The 18,538-nt window shown below is 52.4% G+C and overlaps 1 protein-coding gene across 5 annotated transcripts in view; it reads left to right on the plus strand.

Annotated features, from left to right (window-relative positions):
* Alpl (alkaline phosphatase, biomineralization associated) overlaps positions 1-18,538 on the plus strand; it is a 67,104-nt gene that overhangs the window by 46,503 nt on the left and 2,063 nt on the right. For 3 of the 5 annotated variants that reach the window (XM_008838620.3, XM_008838621.3, XM_017799514.2), the window contains exons 2-10: positions 3,588-3,742; positions 6,459-6,578; positions 7,095-7,210; positions 8,036-8,210; positions 8,765-8,940; positions 12,054-12,197; positions 13,900-13,969; positions 14,856-14,990; positions 17,932-18,123. In XM_008838620.3, coding sequence (XP_008836842.1) covers positions 3,682-3,742; positions 6,459-6,578; positions 7,095-7,210; positions 8,036-8,210; positions 8,765-8,940; positions 12,054-12,197; positions 13,900-13,969; positions 14,856-14,990; positions 17,932-18,123 — 1,189 coding nt within the window. In that variant the 5' untranslated portion in view covers positions 3,588-3,681. Of the gene's footprint in view, positions 1-3,587; positions 3,743-5,927; positions 6,271-6,458; positions 6,595-7,094; positions 7,211-8,035; positions 8,211-8,764; positions 8,941-12,053; positions 12,198-13,899; positions 13,970-14,855; positions 14,991-17,931; positions 18,124-18,538 lie in introns of those variants that run through there. The other 2 variants (XM_029566189.1, XM_029566190.1) reach the window with 2 other exon arrangements.

Here is an 18,538-nt window from a genome sequence, read left to right on the forward strand (position 1 = left end):
GCACTTTAACAGGGTCCACCCCTGCTTTGAGTTCAACATATACAGGAGGCCTGTGTCCTGCCAGACCCATACCCCCTGTTTCTGCCCAGGCTTGGGGAAATTTTTGGAGCCAATCTGATATATCAGTGTTTTGTTGGATCGGCTCCTGATGGAGTCTATATTCTTCAGTCAGGTCGTTGGTGACTAGAACCTGAACCGGTGCCCCGTTGTGAAGCAGGGTGGCTCCTTTAGCTATGAAGTGGATCTGTGCCCTCATTTTTGACAATAAATCTCTGCCCAGAAGTGGGTAGGGACATTCTGGGATTACTAGAAATGAGTGGGATACCCGGCCCTTCCCTAAATCTACTGTTCTTTGGGTAGTCCATGAATAGGGCTTTGTTCCTGTTGCCCCCTGTACCCATGTAGTTCTGGAGGACACTGGCCCTCTTGGCCCTAATAAAACCGAATTCTGGGCACCAGTATCCACCATAAACTCAGTTGTTTTCCCCTCTATTTTCAGGGTTACCCTGGGCTTGGCGGGGGGACCTGAGCCCCATCTCCCCTAGTCACTGTCTTCACCCCCAATTAGAGACGGTAATACCTTAGCTGATTGCTTATTCTTCTTGGGGCAGTCCTTCACCCAGTGCCCTTCCTCCTTGCAGTACGCACACTGGTTTTTCCCTACCTTATTTCATGGTCTGGATCCCACCGATGAACTCCTTCCGTGCTGGGGGTTGGTTGCCAATAATATCTCTCTGAGGTCCTTCTTGTGGCAGGCCTGTTGTCTCTCCAGGACCCTGGTCAGGCTTGCTTCCTGTCTTTTTTCTTTTCTTTCCTCTCTTTGTTCTGCTGTCTCCCTTCTATTATAAACCTTTTCTGCCACTGCTATTAAGTCCCTAAGGTTCTTTTCTCCTAGTCTATCTAAAGACTGTGACTTTCTCTTGGTGTCAGGGGCTGCCTGGTTAATGAAAACAAACATCACAGTTTGAGCTGATTCCTTCACTTCTGGGTCATATGGAGTGAACCGCTGGAAGGCATCTTGTAACCTCTCTAAGTATGAGGCTGGGCTCTCTTCGGGCCCCTGTCTGACATCATAGACCTTAGACATATTGGCGGGTTTTCAAGCCGCCATTTTGAGACCCGCTAACAGAGTCTGGCGGTAGACCAGGAGCCTCTCCTTACCTTCTGCCATGTTGTAGTCCCAGTTGGGACGGCTGGGGGAAAGCTGGAATTAATGATGCCTGGGTCTGTGGTAGGGTCTCCAGTGGGGCCTGGAACCAATTTCCGGGCTACCTCCAGGATCCTGTTTCACTCCTCAGTAGTGAACAGGACACTCAGGAGCTGGTGGCAATCATCCCAGGTGGGCTGGTGAGTGAAGAGAACAGTTTCCAATAAGTTAATCAAGTTCCTGGGGTTTTCAGAGAAAGGCACATTCTGTGAGCACCAATTGTAAAGATCACTGGTGGCAAAGGGCCAGTAATGAAAGGGCTGATTGCCCTCTCTGTCTGGGGGAACTGCTGGCCGGAGGGGGAGGACAATGGTGTCAGGCTGGGGGGCTGCCCCCTTCCGGCTCCATGTGGCCTGCGCATGTCCCTGTGGAGGCGATGGTGGCTCCTCAGGGTTAGGAGGCGGGGCCTGTCCTTGTGGCCCTGTTGGTGGGGTACCCATCTGAGAGGAGTAGGGCGGGGGGAAAGATGTCGTTCCCTTCTGTGCCTCCCTGGAGAATGGGTTTCTCTTCCGCCTTTGGTCTGAGAGGGAGGACCTGCAGAGGTGGAGGGGGAGCAGTTGGATTAATTGGAGGAAGGAAGGACTTGACCCAGGCGGGGGGGGGGGGGCATTGGGTCGTTTGATGAGGCCTCGCCAGGTCATGATGTATGGGATCTGGTCCTGGTGGCCCATCTGTGGACAGAAGATGTGGTCCTCTACCCTGGAAATCAAACTCAGGTTAAAAGCCCCTTCAGGGGGCCATCCAACATTGAAGGAGGGCCAATCAACTGAACATAAAGTTGTCCATTTCTTTTTCTTTACATCTACACTATTATTATGGGCAATCATCTTAACGTCCCCCCCCCCAGTGGACTAGTGTAAGATCTAGAGGGGAAGATGGGGTGTTGCCCATAGTATTTATCAGTCCCGCCCATTTCGTCAACAAAGGAATTAGAACGAAGATCACAAGACACAAGAACAACACAGACAGACAGAGGGCCCAAAATAAACTACCGTGGCTTTCAGATGGTCTGGACTCTCGGCCGTGTGAGTTCCCCGGCTTGATTATGCCAAAGACCGTACGGATAGGACGCGTGTGTCCCAACAAGGTCACGAGGTCCTCTGAGGTTTCAGATGGACTAGTGTCCTGGTGGGGTGTCCGATGAGGAACACCCACCCCGACGAGGATGGGGACGTCTCCCGAATCCTCCAGGTTGCCTCGCTAGCGTTTCAACGACAAAGAAAAACAGATCAGATGGCTGCGACCAAAGTGAAAGCATAGAGAAGACAGGCACACGCACACAGTTTTACAAAAACTTACCCGGCCGGTTGATCACAAACCTTTTGGGGTCGGTTCCTCTCAGGGGGTCTCTGGGGGGAATCTCAGATGAGCCCCCAAATGTTGTACCTCATCCACTAGACCCCAAAAAGACCACTGAGGCCCAACACACCAAAATGCAAAAGCAAAGGTTTATGGTTTATTCGGGCTTAAGCTCGGGCTCTCAGACCTCACCAACTCAATGGATCCATGCTGAGAGCCCAGAGTAAGGGAGAGTGGAGCCTTTTATAGGTTTAGACAAAGAGAGGAGGGGGATACCGAAGATACATTTTGGTTGGTTCAAGGAGCCCGCACGCGCCAACATAATTTTAAACTGATTGGATGTATAAGATGCAGCCCTGGAAGTTTCTTATTGATAGGTGCTATTCTCAGGGCTGTGGAATGTGCTGACTGTTACCTGTGGGGCCAGGAGTCTCTGTTTTTACCTTATAGGGCAGTTTTCATGCCCGGGCTTGCTTAATCTATAGTTTCCTGGAAGGGGGGGGGATAGCAGGCGGGGGTCAGGGCATGCCAGGGCATCTCTAAAGCAGCAGCCAAGCATTTTACAGAAGCTAAAAGAACAATTAGCGGGGGTCTGGAGGGACTGGGGGGTAGCGGGTGAATGAAGATGGTCTCAGGGTCCTACAGTAACTTGCGATATGGTCCATGAACTAGCAGTAGCAACAGCATCCTCTGAGAGCTTCTGAAATGGAAGGACAGAGACTTCTGGGCTTGACCAGGGCTGACTTAACCAGCCCTCCAGGAGACCCACTGCTGGTCACAGTCCAGAGCACTGCATGAAAAAGCCTCCCCTCCGGCAAGTTGGGTAGAAAGGGGGAGCTCCCCCAGGGAGGTGGGATGGAACTTCTTTGCAACACAGACTCATTTAGCCTTGCACAACTCTTTGTTGTGATTTTGTTCCCAGAGAGACAGCCGGCTTAGTTGTGGCATCCCAGTGTTCAGTCCCGCACTGGGCCTTTGGGTGCTCAACAAGTTCTTGCTGAATGAATCAAATAACAGATGTCTGAATGTAGAAGCTACCTCCAGAGATGCAGCCCAAATCTCTCTGTCTTCTAACTTCTAGGATCGAAACATCAATTAACAGCTGACATTGCCCGCCCACCTCTTTCCACTCAAACATCTGGGCTCCATAGAGGACTTGGGTCTTGGGATCCGCCATGATTTCACCATTTTTAGTATTGGCCATCGGCACCTGCCTCACCAATTCCTTCGTGCCAGGTAGGACTGTGGGGCTCCGGAGGAAGGATGGGTGCAATTGGGGACCCGTGAGGGTCTGGTATGGGTTCAAGGTCATGAATCATCCAAGGTGTTTAAGACCTGGAAACTTAAGTGCTCAGAACAGAAAACCCTCTGCTCTGCTGTGCATGAGCCAGTGTCTGGTTGGTCACTCGCCTTCTCTGTAGGCTGACCTGTTCATTACTAGTCTCTTCTGCTCTACTCTGAAATGAACAATTCATCATAGACTCTTCCAAGTCTTGATGCGCTGAGTCTCCTGTAGACTTTGCCCCATTACTCTCTTTTGTGGGAGTTGCCTATGAACTCATCATCTGTGGTATTTTTTTTTAAAAAACTTAGTTAATTTTAATTAATTTATTTTTATTTTATTTTATGTGATATGAGTGTTTTGCCTGCATCCTTGGGAACTCAAGGTCACCAGGACGAGGTCTCTGCTTCTCAGTACTTCTGTGTGTTAAAGATGTGCTGGGTTAGATAAAAAAGCAACATGAAAAACTCTTCAACTGTTCAACAATTCAATTTTTGTTTCTGTTTCTAGCCATCCTTTTAAAATTACATTTTATTTATTATTTATTTTGTGTGTGTGTGTGTGTGTGTGTGTGTGTGTGTGTTGTGCACGCATGCATGTAAGGTCAGAGGACAACCTGCAGGAGTCAGTTCTCCCCTTCACCATATGAGTCCCAGGGATCGAACTCAGGTCATCAGGCTTGGTGGCAAGCACATTTACTGCTGAGACTCTCGCTGGCCCATTTCTAGTCATTCTTAAGGAAAATATAGAGGTGTTACCCTGTCTGCTTTTTAGGATTAATTACAACTTTTAGTCAAGGGCACAAATCTTAGCTGTCCAGTTTATGGGTTTTTACATGTGTTTATACTTGTAAAGCTGCCTCCCAGACCAAGAGGACAGTTCCAGGCATGGGGCAGCAGCTGGCTTCTCAGTGCTCCTCCCCACAAGCCCTTCCCAGCATCAAAGGAGATGATGGGCCTGCAGCCTCGCACGTTCTAGACCTTATATGAATGGGTTAGTGCAGTAGTACTGATCAGTGCCTTTGGGACATGGTGTCACATCCTGGGCATTGGTAACTGTCATTTGTCCCCTGCAACAATAGCTTCCTGGTGTCCAAACAGCCAAGGTATTCTTTCTTTTAATATTTTTCATTTATTATTTTGTGTGTTTAAGTGTATTGCCTGCATGTATGTTGTGCAATGCCTCAGAGGTCAGAAGAGGGCATCAGAGTCCCCTGGAACCGGAGTTAAGGACAGTTGTTAGCTGCCATGTGGGTGCTGGGAATCAAACCTGGGTCATCTGCAGGAGCAGTCAGTGCTCTTAACCGCTGAGCCATCTTTCCAGTCCCCAAATTGTCTTTTTTTTTTTTTTTGGTCTTTTGAGACAGGGTCTCCCTGTAACCCCAGCTGTCCTGGAACTCACTATGTAGACCAGGCTGGCCTTGAACTCATAGAGATCTGCTTGTCTCTGCCTCCCGAGTGCTGGGATTAAAGGCGTGCGCCACCAAGCCCGGCCAGGAGGTCAGTTTGACCCTGACTCGGCCCTTCTTGTAAATAAACCCTGGGGTCACTTTGGTAACAAAGACAAGGCTCTGTCCTCATTGGACTGTCAGTCTAGCAGGGACCAGTCAGAGCCAGTGGCAGAGCTGGTGTTGAGAGAGAACATGAGCATGGGCAGACTGGTATCTTCCAGGCCCAATGTTTGCCAGACTGCTGAGGGCTGTGGTCAGGTGCTCACGATGGGCTGAGATTCTTCAGCCCCCAACTGGCACCCACATGACTGAAGAGGCTCTGTGACCAAGAGCCTCTTGTGGTGTGTGCAGAAGGTGGGAAGGAGATGAATTGGCCAGGGCTGTAGAACCTCATTGACCTGGGGAGATAGTGGATCAGTGGGTGAGGGTCTGAGTTTGAACCTTAGCACCCAGGTGAAAAGCCAGGGGTGATGTCACATGCTAGTAATCCTGGGGCTGGGGAAGCAGGGACAGGAGGATCCCTGGGGCTTGCTGGTCAGTCAGCTAAGCCTAGTCAGTGAGCCCTACTGAGAGACCCTGACTCAGCAGAGTGAGCGGGTCCTAAGGAACAATACCCAAGGTCTCCATGCACATGCACACACACGTGAGTGCATACCCACACTAACAGGTGCATACACACATGCACACACACCATTGACTAGGTCTTCAGGTCAGGTTCCATCTGTTTCAATTCATTTAACCAAGGACGAGGCTTGCTTTCCAGCCCTGTTCTTAGACCTCCCACCATGAAGCCCAGGTCCTGCTGAACCTACTATAATAAATAAACCAGGCAGAGTTTATAACTGATGACTGGATACCTTTGGGGACTTCTGCAGTTTCAAGTAGTTTGTTCTGTGAAGAGGTTAAACATTACCCTGCTAACTACTGGCAATGGCTGCTTACTGGGTGAAAGTGTGGGCTCTGCAAGGAAGTCCAGCTCTGCCAAAGTCTGCTTATGCTGTGTCGTTGGGAGAGTCACTTGGTGTCTCTGAGGTGTGTGGAAAAGATGCCAGGGTCCTCAGGCTCGTTAGGAGGATTTGCCTTGCACATGCTCACAAGCCTTCACTCCCTTCAGACATCTCAGCCCCCCTCCCCTAAAACGATGAGCTGCTGGGGGTATCTGGAAGTCTGGGGTTGGACAGTCCACCCCTGCCTTGCCAAGTAACTGACTCTCTGTATAGAGAAGGAGAAAGACCCCAATTACTGGAGAGAGCAAGCACAGGAGACCCTGAAAAATGCCTTGGGGCTTCAGAAGCTCAATACCAACGTGGCCAAGAATGTCATCATGTTCCTGGGAGACGGTGAGAGCTGGTGATGGTGAGGCTGGGGACGGTGAGGCTGGGGATGGTGAGGCTGGGGGCAGGGAGGCTGGGAATGGTGAGGCTAGGGGCAGGGAGGCTGGGGATGGTAAGGTTGGGGACAGTGAGGCTGGGGATGGTGAGGCTGGGAATGGTGAGGCTGGGGTCAGGGAGGCTGGGAATGGTGAGGCTGGGGGCAGGGAGGCTGGGGATGGTAAGGTTGGGGACAAGTGAGGCTGGGGATGGTGAGGCTTAGGGCAGGGAGGCTGGGGGTGGTGGGTGCCTGGTAGCTCATGAAACGACCATGAAGAGGAGGGCTCTGAGGGAGAAATTTAGGAGGAAAGGGCCAGGCCATGGTCTCCTGAGAGAGGGAAAGGACAGAGGGCCTGCCTGTCTCATGACATTTACAGAGCTGCACTCTACTGCTCATGCCTGGCTTGGCACCAAACTAGAGAGCTCTAGGTTCCCAAGAAAGCCAACTGGAGGGTCCAAGAGTCTGAGCTCCCAATCCTCACACAGGGATGGGCGTTTCCACTGTGACAGCCGCTCGCATCCTTAAGGGTCAGCTGCACCACAACTCTGGGGAGGAGTCTCAACTGGAGATGGACAAGTTTCCCTTTGTGGCCCTCTCCAAGGTAAGCCCAGCCCCAGGTCCACCTCTCCACTGGGCACACTCTGCCAGGCCACCAGACCTTCTGGGTCCCAGTGGTCCCACTGTAAAACCAGGAGAACAGCAGCCCTACCCAAGGCTTTGGGGCTTTTAGCTCATTGCTCTAAAACCTCTTTTACTGATACGTAACATACTCGGGAAAAAGTGCACAAGCATCCAGGTGAGGCAACTGAATGTGGCAGCCCACTTATCCCCATTCCCCTCCTGTCCCTGTCCTGACCCCTCACATCACTGATTAGCTGACTTAACTTGCCCTGTGTTTTCTACCAACAGAATCAGCCTAGTTCACTGCTCCCAGATGGGCCATGGGGTTGACTAGGTTGCCAGTGTGAATCGCCCAGAGCCCTGAGTGCTATAGGCAGTTGTGTTGTGTAAAGAGGGAGGGAGGGCAATGTCAGGTCCTGGCTTCTTCTAGGGTCAGAGTGCAGATTGCAGTATTCCTGAGCTTCTGGGGCGCCCTCGGGCTTACCAAGGAGGGTCAGCCAAGCAGACTTACAGGGTCTCTGCAGGACAGTTGGTCCACCCTCCCACCCCTCTCCGGGTCACCCCTTCCTCTCCATCCCCAGAACCCATTCCTTGCTGGTTTCCACAGCCTCGACGCTGAAGGGCAGCCTTACTGCCACCCACCTCTACCAGGGCCTGGAAAGCAGACAGCTCAGTTACGAGACCTGGTCGTTCTGGGAGAACTCTGGGCAGCCATCTCCCCCACGATTAGTCCTTTTGGTGGGAGTAGAAGTGGTGTGGTAGCAGTGAGCCAGAGCTGCCCATCCTCTGACTCTCCCACCTGCAGACGTACAACACCAATGCCCAAGTCCCAGACAGTGCGGGCACGGCCACAGCCTACTTATGTGGTGTAAAGGCCAACGAGGGAACTGTGGGGGTGAGCGCAGCAACGGAGCGCACGCGGTGCAACACCACTCAGGGGAACGAGGTTACCTCCATCCTGCGCTGGGCCAAGGATGCAGGTGAGCCATCGGGGACCAGGGCTCCATGACTGCCTGGGCCTCAGTCTTTCACTGGTGACTAGGGAGAAGGCAGGAGTAGGCTCTCCAGAGCTTCTCGAGCCTTCTATACAGAGAAGCCAGTGACAGGGAGACTGCAGGTCAGGGCTGTGTGGGGTGTGAGAGTCTGTGGACTTCACAGAGCAGGCATGATAACAGAGCCTGAAGTTCTGGAGTGAAGGTCACCAAGCTAGCACCAGCCTGTGGGGGTTCGGAGTGGCTTCTCCTTAGGGCTCTGAAACCAAGGTAACAGAACCCTCCTCTACTATCTGAGGTCTCTTTGGGGCTATGTAGGGCTTCCTGTAGATGTGAGCGCCACAGGTCCTAGGGAGAGGCGAGAGCTCCATTTTTCAGTGTAGAGAAGGATGTTCCAGTTGCATCTGCCTTTGTGCAAATGGGGAAACAGGCCCAGTGAGCCAGAGGAACTGACAGGAGGCAGTCTGCAGCAAGGAGAGGGAGGAAGGTTTCAGGGACTCCCCATCAGTAGGGGGTGCCAACCTCTCCCATCCACATCTCAGGGAAGTCTGTGGGCATTGTGACCACCACACGGGTGAACCACGCCACCCCCAGTGCAGCCTATGCACACTCAGCTGACCGAGACTGGTACTCAGACAACGAGATGCCCCCTGAGGCACTGAGCCAGGGCTGCAAGGACATCGCCTATCAGCTCATGCACAATATCAAGAACATCGACGTGAGTGAGGGCACCAAGCAGTGACATGATGCAGGGGTGGGGAGTGGTAGGGGGGTGCAGAAGGCCTCGGGTCCAGGGTGGCTTGGGAAAAGTTGCTGCATTGGGTTCCCCACACACCTGGGAGGGTTCCCAACCCATTAGGGGATTTGTGGTTGGAGCAGACAGGCACTATAGGGTTACTCTGTGGTGGGGCTATGGGGTGAACCATCCTGTGGCTGCCACACCCCAAGAACCAGGCATCCAAAGATTATTCCATAAATTAGAACCTGGCCCTGCACTGACACCCACCACCCCACCCTGTACTGTGGTCTTAGGGGAAGGGGGTGACATGCCCTACATATTCACACATGCACAGACAGGCAACATGTTTGCACACACAGCTAATATGCCCAGAGAACAGCCAGAGCGAGCACAGCATTGTAAGCGCAGGTTCTCATATTTAAACTTCTTCAGAATCCCACCCTTGCTCTACCTTTGCTAGCCATGTGACCTTGAGCCAGCTACTCAACCATTCTGAGCTTCTCCTTACACAATCCTTCCACCAACTGGGCCTGCCCCATCAGCTCACCACAAGAACGAAGTAAGATAATCCGGTTGATTTTGGCACAGAGCCTGACCCCTGTGAGTGTAGGAAGCAGTAGCACCCATCCCAGCACACACACTCAGCCCCGGGAGCAGGTTCATGCATGCAGGCCACAGCTCTTAGAGGAGAACTTGGCCTGTTCTTTTTCAGGCTTCTCTTACCTACAATGGGGGGTTGTCAGTGACCTGTACCCCCTGAATAATGAGCTCAGTGAGGCTCAGAGATAGCCCTCAGGTCCAGCTCCCCATCTCTCCCTGCCCTCTTTAATGTCTGGCTCCCCCAGCTCTCTTTTCCAAGTGATGGGTGGACCAGTCCCTCCAGAAATCATGGTCCTGTTGACCTCTCTTAGGAATAGGCCATCTGGGACAAAGCTGTGTCCACCCACTGGGCTGCCCTTCCCCTCTCTTAAGCCTCAGTTTCTCACCTGTGTGCCCCACCTGTCAGCTCCCAGGCCACAGGAGGCTGGGATGAGGTCACGATGTGGCAATACTCATCCTGCTCACAGGGATAATTACAGCGGCTCTTTAGAGAGCTTGGGCAGGAGCAGCACTTTGGGTAAAGACGTTTTAGGAAGAGTGTAAGAAGCAGGGGTCCCTCAGAGACCCACTGGAGCATGAGCCAGAGAGTGAGATCCCCTCACATTTATTTTCCTCTTCCTTTCCTCCCCCAGACCCATTTGCCCCTCCATCACCACCAACCCCCAAAGCCCCCCAGGCTGTCCATGAAACAAAAATCCTGGTGCCCATCCTGAAAATAAATATCTTTTGCCGAAAAAGAAAGAGAGAGAAAGGGAGAGAGAGAGAGAGAGAGAGAGAGAGAGAGAGAGAGAGAGAAACCCAAACCCCAAAGGCAAACAGCAAGTCTGTTATTTGGGAGTTTAATGAGCCGGTGTGAAAGTCTCCACTGGGCTGGGAACCATGAGCTCCCGGCAAGAAGATTGGGGGCTTTGGTTCCACTCTGAAAATGCCAAAGGGTCAGATTCTGTGGGAACGGGGGAGGTGCCATGACCTGGGGTCTCTTTCTCCTCCTCAGAGCCTACTTAAGCTCCTTGGGAATGCATCTATCCATCTTCACTGTTTATATCTGCAAAGACACCTTCCGTTGTGGGGTTCCCTCCTGGCAATACCAGCTGACTGCTTTTCTCCTCTGGACAGTGCTTCCCATTTTATAGATTAAGAAATGGAGGCTCACTGGGCATGGTGGCGCATGCCTTTAATCCCAGAACTCGGGAGCAGAGGCAGGCGGATCCCTGTAAGTTCAAGGCCAGCCTGGTCTACATAGTGAGTTCCAGGACAGGATGGGACTACAGGGAGACCCTGTCTCAAAAAGACCAGAAAAAAAAAAAAATGGAGGCTTTGTAAGGTCAAAGTGACAGGCCCATGGTCAGCAAGCAGTAGATTCAGGATTCAAACCCAAGTCTTGACTTCAGTGCCCACGGCCTTCCTGGGTTCCCATGGCTGTCCCTGGGGCATTGTCCCCCACATCTACTGGTAGCCCAGAACTCAGGGGCATAAGCAGAGAAGGGGTGCCCAGTCCAAGGACAGTGGATCTCAGGTGTTGGCCAGGGGCAGTGGCCTGAACTGGCACCCCCGGTGACAAGAGGACATGGTGTGGTGCTGACCGCAGGCGGCAGCTGTTATGTTCTTGGCCCCCATTTTAAAAATAGTTAGGACTTCAAACACGGATTCCCTAGGAAAACAAACAGCCCGCGTCCGTCTGCCCATACTTGCCAGCCACAATGGGTAAAATTAGCCTGGCGGTGACTCCACAGACGTGAGGCCAGCCCGTGTTTGCCCAGGCAGTGGCTGGTTCCCAGCTGGGCTGCCCCAAGACCTCCCTGGCCGAGGCCTCTCACTGTGGAAGAGGCTCCCAGAGGCTCCAGCCTTGACTCTGAATGCAACAGGGCCCTGGAGGACTTCTGGTAGTGAAACTGGATTCTGAGTTCGAAGCTCATCTGTGCCACTCACTGGCTATGCAGTTTAAGGGAAAGAAATTGCATCTCTTTCCCCCATCTTCATTAAGAGAATGCTGACCTTACCTGTTCAGGGCCTAGCACATGGCAAGGGCTCTGTAAGTGGGCTCTCCTACAGGTGGGCATTCGGTATCAGCCTTCTAAAAAGCAAAGTGAGTGAGCTGGGTGTGGTGGTACAGGCTTTTAATCCCGGCACTTGGGAGGCAGAGGCAGGTGGATCTCTGTGAGTTCAAGGCCAGCCTGGTCTCCATAGTCAGTCCAGGCCAGCTAGGGCTACAGGGAGACCTTGTCTCAAAAAGACCAAAAAAAGAAAGAAAAAAAGAAAGCAAAGTGAGTAAGCATTCAGAAGATCTAATCTCCCACCCGGAAGCCCCATACTGTAGTTTGGCTAGGCCAGCCATTTTCTCTCTCCAATCTGGACAAGTAGAGGCTCAGAGAACATTAGCCCAGCATCCACACCCTACCCAGACTCCCGACATCTGCTGTCCAGGCTGGGACCCCTGGGGCTTATGGACATTTTAGAACCCAGAGTGTTGAAGGCTCCCGTGTGTCTCTCAGGTGATCATGGGGGGCGGCCGGAAGTACATGTTTCCAAAGAACAGAACCGACGTGGAATACGAGCTGGACGAGAAGGCCAGGGGCACAAGGCTGGACGGCCTGGACCTCATCAACATCTGGAAGAGCTTCAAACCCAGGCACAAGGTAGCCAGAGCTGCCAGCGGCTGCAGAAGTGGCCCGAGTCAGATAGAATAAGCCATGGGGCCCTGGGCTGAAGGACCCCATCTGTAGTAAGGATCCTATTTCTCCCTCTGTGAGCTCTATCCCCAAAGAATCGTAATTGACACCCATGTCCCCTGCAGAAGAGAGTACCAGAGGGAACAGTGATGAGATGAGGGTCGGGGGGACATGTGCACTGACCTCGGGCAGCCTAGGTACCTACAGAGGCACGAAGGATGAATCAGATGGTCAAAGATACAGGGAATGCCTTAAGCCTAGGTGGTGGGAAGTTGGGACCTGCAAGCACGCAGAGGGAACAAGCTAGAAGCCCTGAGCAAGTGGGCTGAGGGGGTGGAGAGGCAGCACCGGGCAGATGCCAAGAGGGCACAGTGTGCCAGCTGAGGAGGAAGGTGAGAAGCCCTCACAGTGTGCCCCATCGGCCAGGGCATGGGTGGGCTGAGATGGAGGCTGGGGCTGGGTGGGCACAGGCTCTGGTTCCTCTGAGAGGTCTCTGGCCCTTTAAATCGGCAAATGCAGGCCAACCAGGGCAGCTGTGTCTGGAAATGACTGTGGTCAGGGTTGAAGGCAGTGGGGAGCAGGCTAGCAGCCACTTTGATGTCATTCTGAGGTTGGGTTTCTCAGGGTTCGAGGGATGGTCCCTGGGGAGACGGTGGGATGAAGCTGGGTTAAGAGTGAGGTAGGGCAGGGCCAGGGACAACCCCAAGGCCCCACAGGTCAGGGAGGCATGGGACTCAGCAACTCAGTCCTCTTTTCTGTCTCGGGCCAGCTTGGGCTATTGAGCTAAGGACACACCTACCTCCCTGCCTCAGTTTCCATGAACAGAACCAGCAAGGTGTCCTTTCCTTGGGGCTCTATACAGACCCCTGGGATACGGAGGGGCCCATATTATGGTGCCAAGCAACAGATTGTCACTGTTGGGGCTGGCCCTGGGCATCAAGAGTAGATTCTAGAAATGGTTTCACTGTGACCATAATGTCTATGTGCCTCAGAGTCCTCATCTATAAAATGGAGATACCCCCAAGGGACTGCTGTAAGGATTGCCTCACTTCTTAGTCTCCCCTCTTTCCTTCCCCCAGAGCAGCCCAGAGGTTTGACAACCACCCATCCCAATATCACTGCCCCAAAGATAGAGCAAATATTTTGTGGTACTGGGATCCCAGACCCAGGCCCTAGATGATCCCAGCAGAACCTCTCTGTGTGTTTCTCTGCTCAGGGGAGGCAGTGCCCCTTTGATCTTCCCTCCTGGCTGGGATCCTCCACACCAGGAAACCTTCCTTAATCCACCCCCCTCCCACGCCCAGCTACTCATGATTCCTATTTGCCTGTATTGTGTACCATAATTCTATATATTTATTGTTTCTTTCTTTGTGTATTTACTTATTTATTATGAGACAAGGTCTTGCTATATGGCCCTAGCTAGCCTGGAACTCACTATGTAGACCAAGCTGGTCTCCAATTCAGAGATCTGCTTGCTCTGCCTCCTAAGTTCTCGGATTAAAATCGTGTGCCACAGCACCCAGACCTATCATTTCTTGAAGATAGGGACAGTAGGCCCTCAGAGCAGGATGTTAAATGATACAAGGGAGGGTTGAACTGCCCTGACTCAGGCCGCCTGGGGCTGTCCCCTTCCTTCCCCTGCCTGAGCTGACACAGCCTTCCCTCCTAGCACTCACACTATGTCTGGAATCGCACGGAACTGCTGTCGCTTGACCCTTCCACCGTGGACTACCTCTTGGGTAAGTAAAGCCCTATGACTGTGGCTGTAGGAGGTCAGCCCCCAGTTGTAGGACCTCTCCAGGCTACAAGAGGGCAGGGAGGCAGTTCTGATTTGTGAAGTTAGGCTGCTCAGAGGGATGAGCCCCAGTGGGCACATAGAAACCCAAGCTCAGAGAAAGGAGGGCATGTAACACTGCCAGGGCAGAGCCAGCCAGATGGCCTCTGCCGGTCCTAAAGGTGGGAGCCAGTGAGGGACAGGGGCTGCTGGGCGCAAAGGCTAGCTTGCCAGTGGGAAGGCCAGAGGGGCAAACTGCAGGAAACTGATGGCTCATGCCCTCCTGGAGGCCAGCTCCTGCTCCAGTGCAAGCTTCTCAGGGATGGTGTGGGGGTGGTGCTGGGCTCACTGGAGCTGTTGTTTAGAATGGCTCACTTTCCTTATGTCACATGGGAATAGACCAGCACAGTGAACGGAAGGGCCAATGACCCTCAACCTTTTGCTTCACTGTCACCATGCCCTCAGACCTGACACTGCACACGTTACCCCCAGTGAGCCCAAAACAGAGGTCACTGCTTCAGGACCCTGGTGCAGTGTCCTTGTGGATTTGAGTCTCAGATCTGCCCTTTCCTGGCTGAAAACAGCAAGCTTTCAGGTTCTTGGGTGCTTCCATCTCCTCCTCTATGAGCTGGGCTACAGGCCCCTGTGCCCCTGATGATCAAGCTGTAAGAATGATGGAAACTGTGGGCCCAGTTTTGGACCCACAGAATCACCCAGATAAGGTTCCTGCCTCTTGCACTTGCCTCAAGTTGGGTGCAGGGATCCTATGTCCTCTGTGACACCCCAGGTTCCTCGGGATCCTCCTGGCAGGTTCAGGGATCTGGGCACCCCCAGTCTTTCTGTGTCTGCAGGTCTCTTTGAGCCTGGGGACATGCAGTATGAGTTGAACAGAAACAACCTGACAGACCCTTCGCTCTCTGAGATGGTGGAAGTGGCCCTCAGGATCCTGAAGAAGAACCCCAAAGGCTTCTTCTTGCTGGTGGAAGGTAGGGCCCAGTGGTGAGAAACCTTCCAGAAACGTGACCATTGGGCTGCGGGTGGGGTAGTACAGGTTTCAAAGAAAATTGCCAGTTTGGGGTGGAAGAGAGAACTCCCCCATAGGGGAGGACATTGTGGAAGCTCCTAGCAAAGTCTGCTGGCAACTGAAATGTCTGGAGACTGCTTGTCCAGCAGGCTAGTCTGGGAGGGCTTCCTGGCAGAAGAAGAAGGTGCTTTCCTCTGGAAGGCTTTCTCTGTGACCTGGCCATGGAGGGGCATCCAGCCTCTCAGCTTCACTCCTGGAAAGTCAGTTCCACCTGCACAGTGGCTGTCAGAGGCCAGGGAGTGACACTTAGGATCTCGTCCTTACACTGCCACCCACTGGCTGTGTGATCTTCACTACTTGGTTCTATAAAATGAGGCCAAAATTGCCCCCTGTCCTAGAAGGGTGACTCGGTTCCCTGGTGCTCAGAGATATAAAGTAAAGAATATGGGGCTGGAAAGATGGCTCAGTGGTTAAGATGGCTCAGTACTGGCTGCTCTTACAGAGGACCTGGGTTCAATTCCCAACACCCACACAGCAGCCAACAACTGTCCTTAACTCCAGTTCCAGGGATCCAACACCCTCTTCTGACCCCCTTGGACGTTGTACAATATGGGTGCACCTATATGCATGCAGGCAATACACTCATACACATAAAATAAAAATAAGAAATAAAATATTTAAAAAATAATAATAAAATAGTTTTAAAAAAGCACACAATAAGGATGGGTCATAGGGGGAGATGCTTCAGTGAAATGCCTGCTATACAAGCCTGAGGACCTGAGTTCAGATTCCCCAGAACCCACGTAAAAAAGTCAGGAAGGGCAGCAAGAACCTGTAACCCTAGCACTAAAGGGGTAGAGACAGGTGGATCCCTGAAACACATTGGCCAGTCAGCCAAACAGAACTTACTAAGCTTCAGGTTGAGTGAGAGACCCCATCTCAAAAAATAGAGGTGGAGAAGCTGAAGAGATGCCTCAGTGGTTAAAGCATTTGCTGCTCTTGTACAAGATATGAGCTCAGTTCCCAGCACCTGCATCAGGCAGTTCACAACTGCCTATAACTCCAGCTCCAGGAAATCCGAAGCATCTGCCTCCACGGGCACCTGCATGCATGTGTCATGCTCACACACTGGCATATTTGAATTATATACATAATTCAAAATGTTTTAAAACATTATAAAAATAAATTCATGGGGCTGGAGAGATGGCTCAGCGGTTAAGAACACTGGTTGTTCTTGCAGAAGACCCGTTCAAATCCCAGCACCCACATGGTAGCTAACAACTGTCTGTAACTCCAGTTCCAGGGGATCTGATGGCCTCTTATGTCCTCGCAGGTATTACATGACACAGGTGCACTTACCTATATGCAGGCAATACACTCATACACATAAAATAAAAAAATAATAAAATATTTTAAAAAAATAAATTCATAAAGATGGAGGGTAATTGAAAAAAAATACCCACCATCACCCTCTGGTTCCACACATGCATGTGCACACCCATACTAAAAAAGACCTACACACACACACACACACACACACACACACACATACGTACAAGCACACACGCACACACATATACATATACAAGCATACATACACACAAGCATAAGCCTCCAGTGTTTCTATTATTAACATCGTAATTACACTACAGCCAACACAACAGTAGGAAGTGATAGAGGAAGTGTTAGGGTTTCCGGAATCTTCCAGAGTCCGGACAGCCCTTGCCCTCTGGTCCCTTGAGTTGGCCTGCTGAGGTCTGCGTGTACTCATCCCATGCAGACACACAGGCTTGTCTGCACACACTCTCCCCTTACACGAATACGTGCTCGGGTCCTTCCACCTTCCAGAGGCCAATGGCTGTCAGCCCGGCTCAGCTGCCTTCTTGCCAAGGCCTGGGGCTCCCACCAGCATAGCGGTCTCGGCCTGGCCCCAAACAGGCCTCTGATGCTGAGAAAGTGCCAGGAACCAGTGGTGGAGAGCACGGGTCCCCTGGGAATGGTCCTCTTTGTGAGCAGGGCCAGGCCAGCCTGCCAGGCCAGCTGCTTCCAGAGCCACAACAAAGGGAGGGCCAGCCTTCCCTGCCCCATCAGCTGGCCAGGCCAGCAATGAGGCTGAAGCTGGTGGGAGGTAAGGAGCATGTCCTGGCACCCAGCCTCAAGACCCTTGAAATTGGGAGCGGCCACCAGGGGCAGACAAAGGGAGGAGGTCCCTAAGGCCACATGTCCTCTACCATTAGACCCCTGCATATACCCCCAGGACTAGAATCAAAGGACTGAAGCATGCATTGGCCTCTCTGGAAGACCACCACATCACTGCCCAGGCCCCAGGGGCTTGTGCCACCATGAGGATCCAGAGAATCCCCATGCTTTCTGCTTACTATGTTCAAGGAGGAGACGGAAAACTAGGTGCCTTGGAAGGAGTTAGAACTGAGTTCTGTCCCCAGCGTGCACGACCACACACACACACACACACACACACACACACACACACATGCCCTCCACACTGCCTCAGTTGCTCCATCTATACACAGGGATGATGGCACCTTCCCTGCCTGGAGTTGTTGTGAAGGCAAATGAGATGCCACTTGGTCATGCCTGGCACACAGTAAGGACTTGGGCATTTCCTCCTTCCCTTCCCTGAAGCCTCTGGCCACTCCTCAGGCAGCTGAGAACACAGTGCTGGGAGTAGAGGGGTAGGGGAAAGAGCCAGGCTCTGAAGGTCCTGAAGCTCTTCCTTCTCACAATGGCTTTCCCCGTACGGGCCATGCTCAGGCCACTTGTCTGTGTGAGATGTCTAAGGTGGATCTGACCCAGGTTAATCTGGTGACAGTGTCCTGGGGCTTGTGAGTGCCTGGTTCCCTCCCCTGCCACCTCACATGAGGTCTTTCCCTTGGTGTCCCAAGGAGGCAGGATTGACCATGGACACCATGAGGGCAAGGCCAAGCAGGCACTGCACGAGGCAGTGGAGATGGATCAGGCCATCGGACGGGCAGGGGCCATGACCTCCCTGAAAGACACGCTGACTGTGGTCACTGCAGATCATTCCCATGTCTTCACCTTTGGTGGATACACCCCCCGAGGCAACTCAATCTTTGGTAAGTGGGCCTCTCCTCCGGGTGGAAGAGCCATCAAGGCAGCGTGTGGTGGGATCCTGTGAAAACTGAGAAGAGAGAATGAGGTACTGGTGAGGGGTGGGAGAATAGAGAGCTGAGCAGCTGGGTGATGGATGAGTGAGTAGACCATGGCAGCATGGAGAATGGACAGAATGGATGAGACGATGGGTAGATGCATGGGACAAGAAGAGGAGATGGATGTGTGCATGCATACATACATGGATGCGTGGGTGGATGGTGGATGGGTGAGTGAGTGGTTCAATGAATGGGTAAGTGGGTGGACAGATGGGGGATAGATGAGTGGGTGGATGGGTTGGATGAAAGAGTGGAGGGATAGGTAGTTAGATGGATGAATGGGTAGATGGATGAATTGATAGGTGGGTGGATAGATGGGTGG

Source organism: Nannospalax galili, unplaced genomic scaffold (assembly GCF_000622305.1).
Source record: "Nannospalax galili isolate Female #2095 unplaced genomic scaffold, S.galili_v1.0 scaffold2019, whole genome shotgun sequence".
Lineage (NCBI taxonomy): Eukaryota > Metazoa > Chordata > Mammalia > Rodentia > Spalacidae > Nannospalax > Nannospalax galili.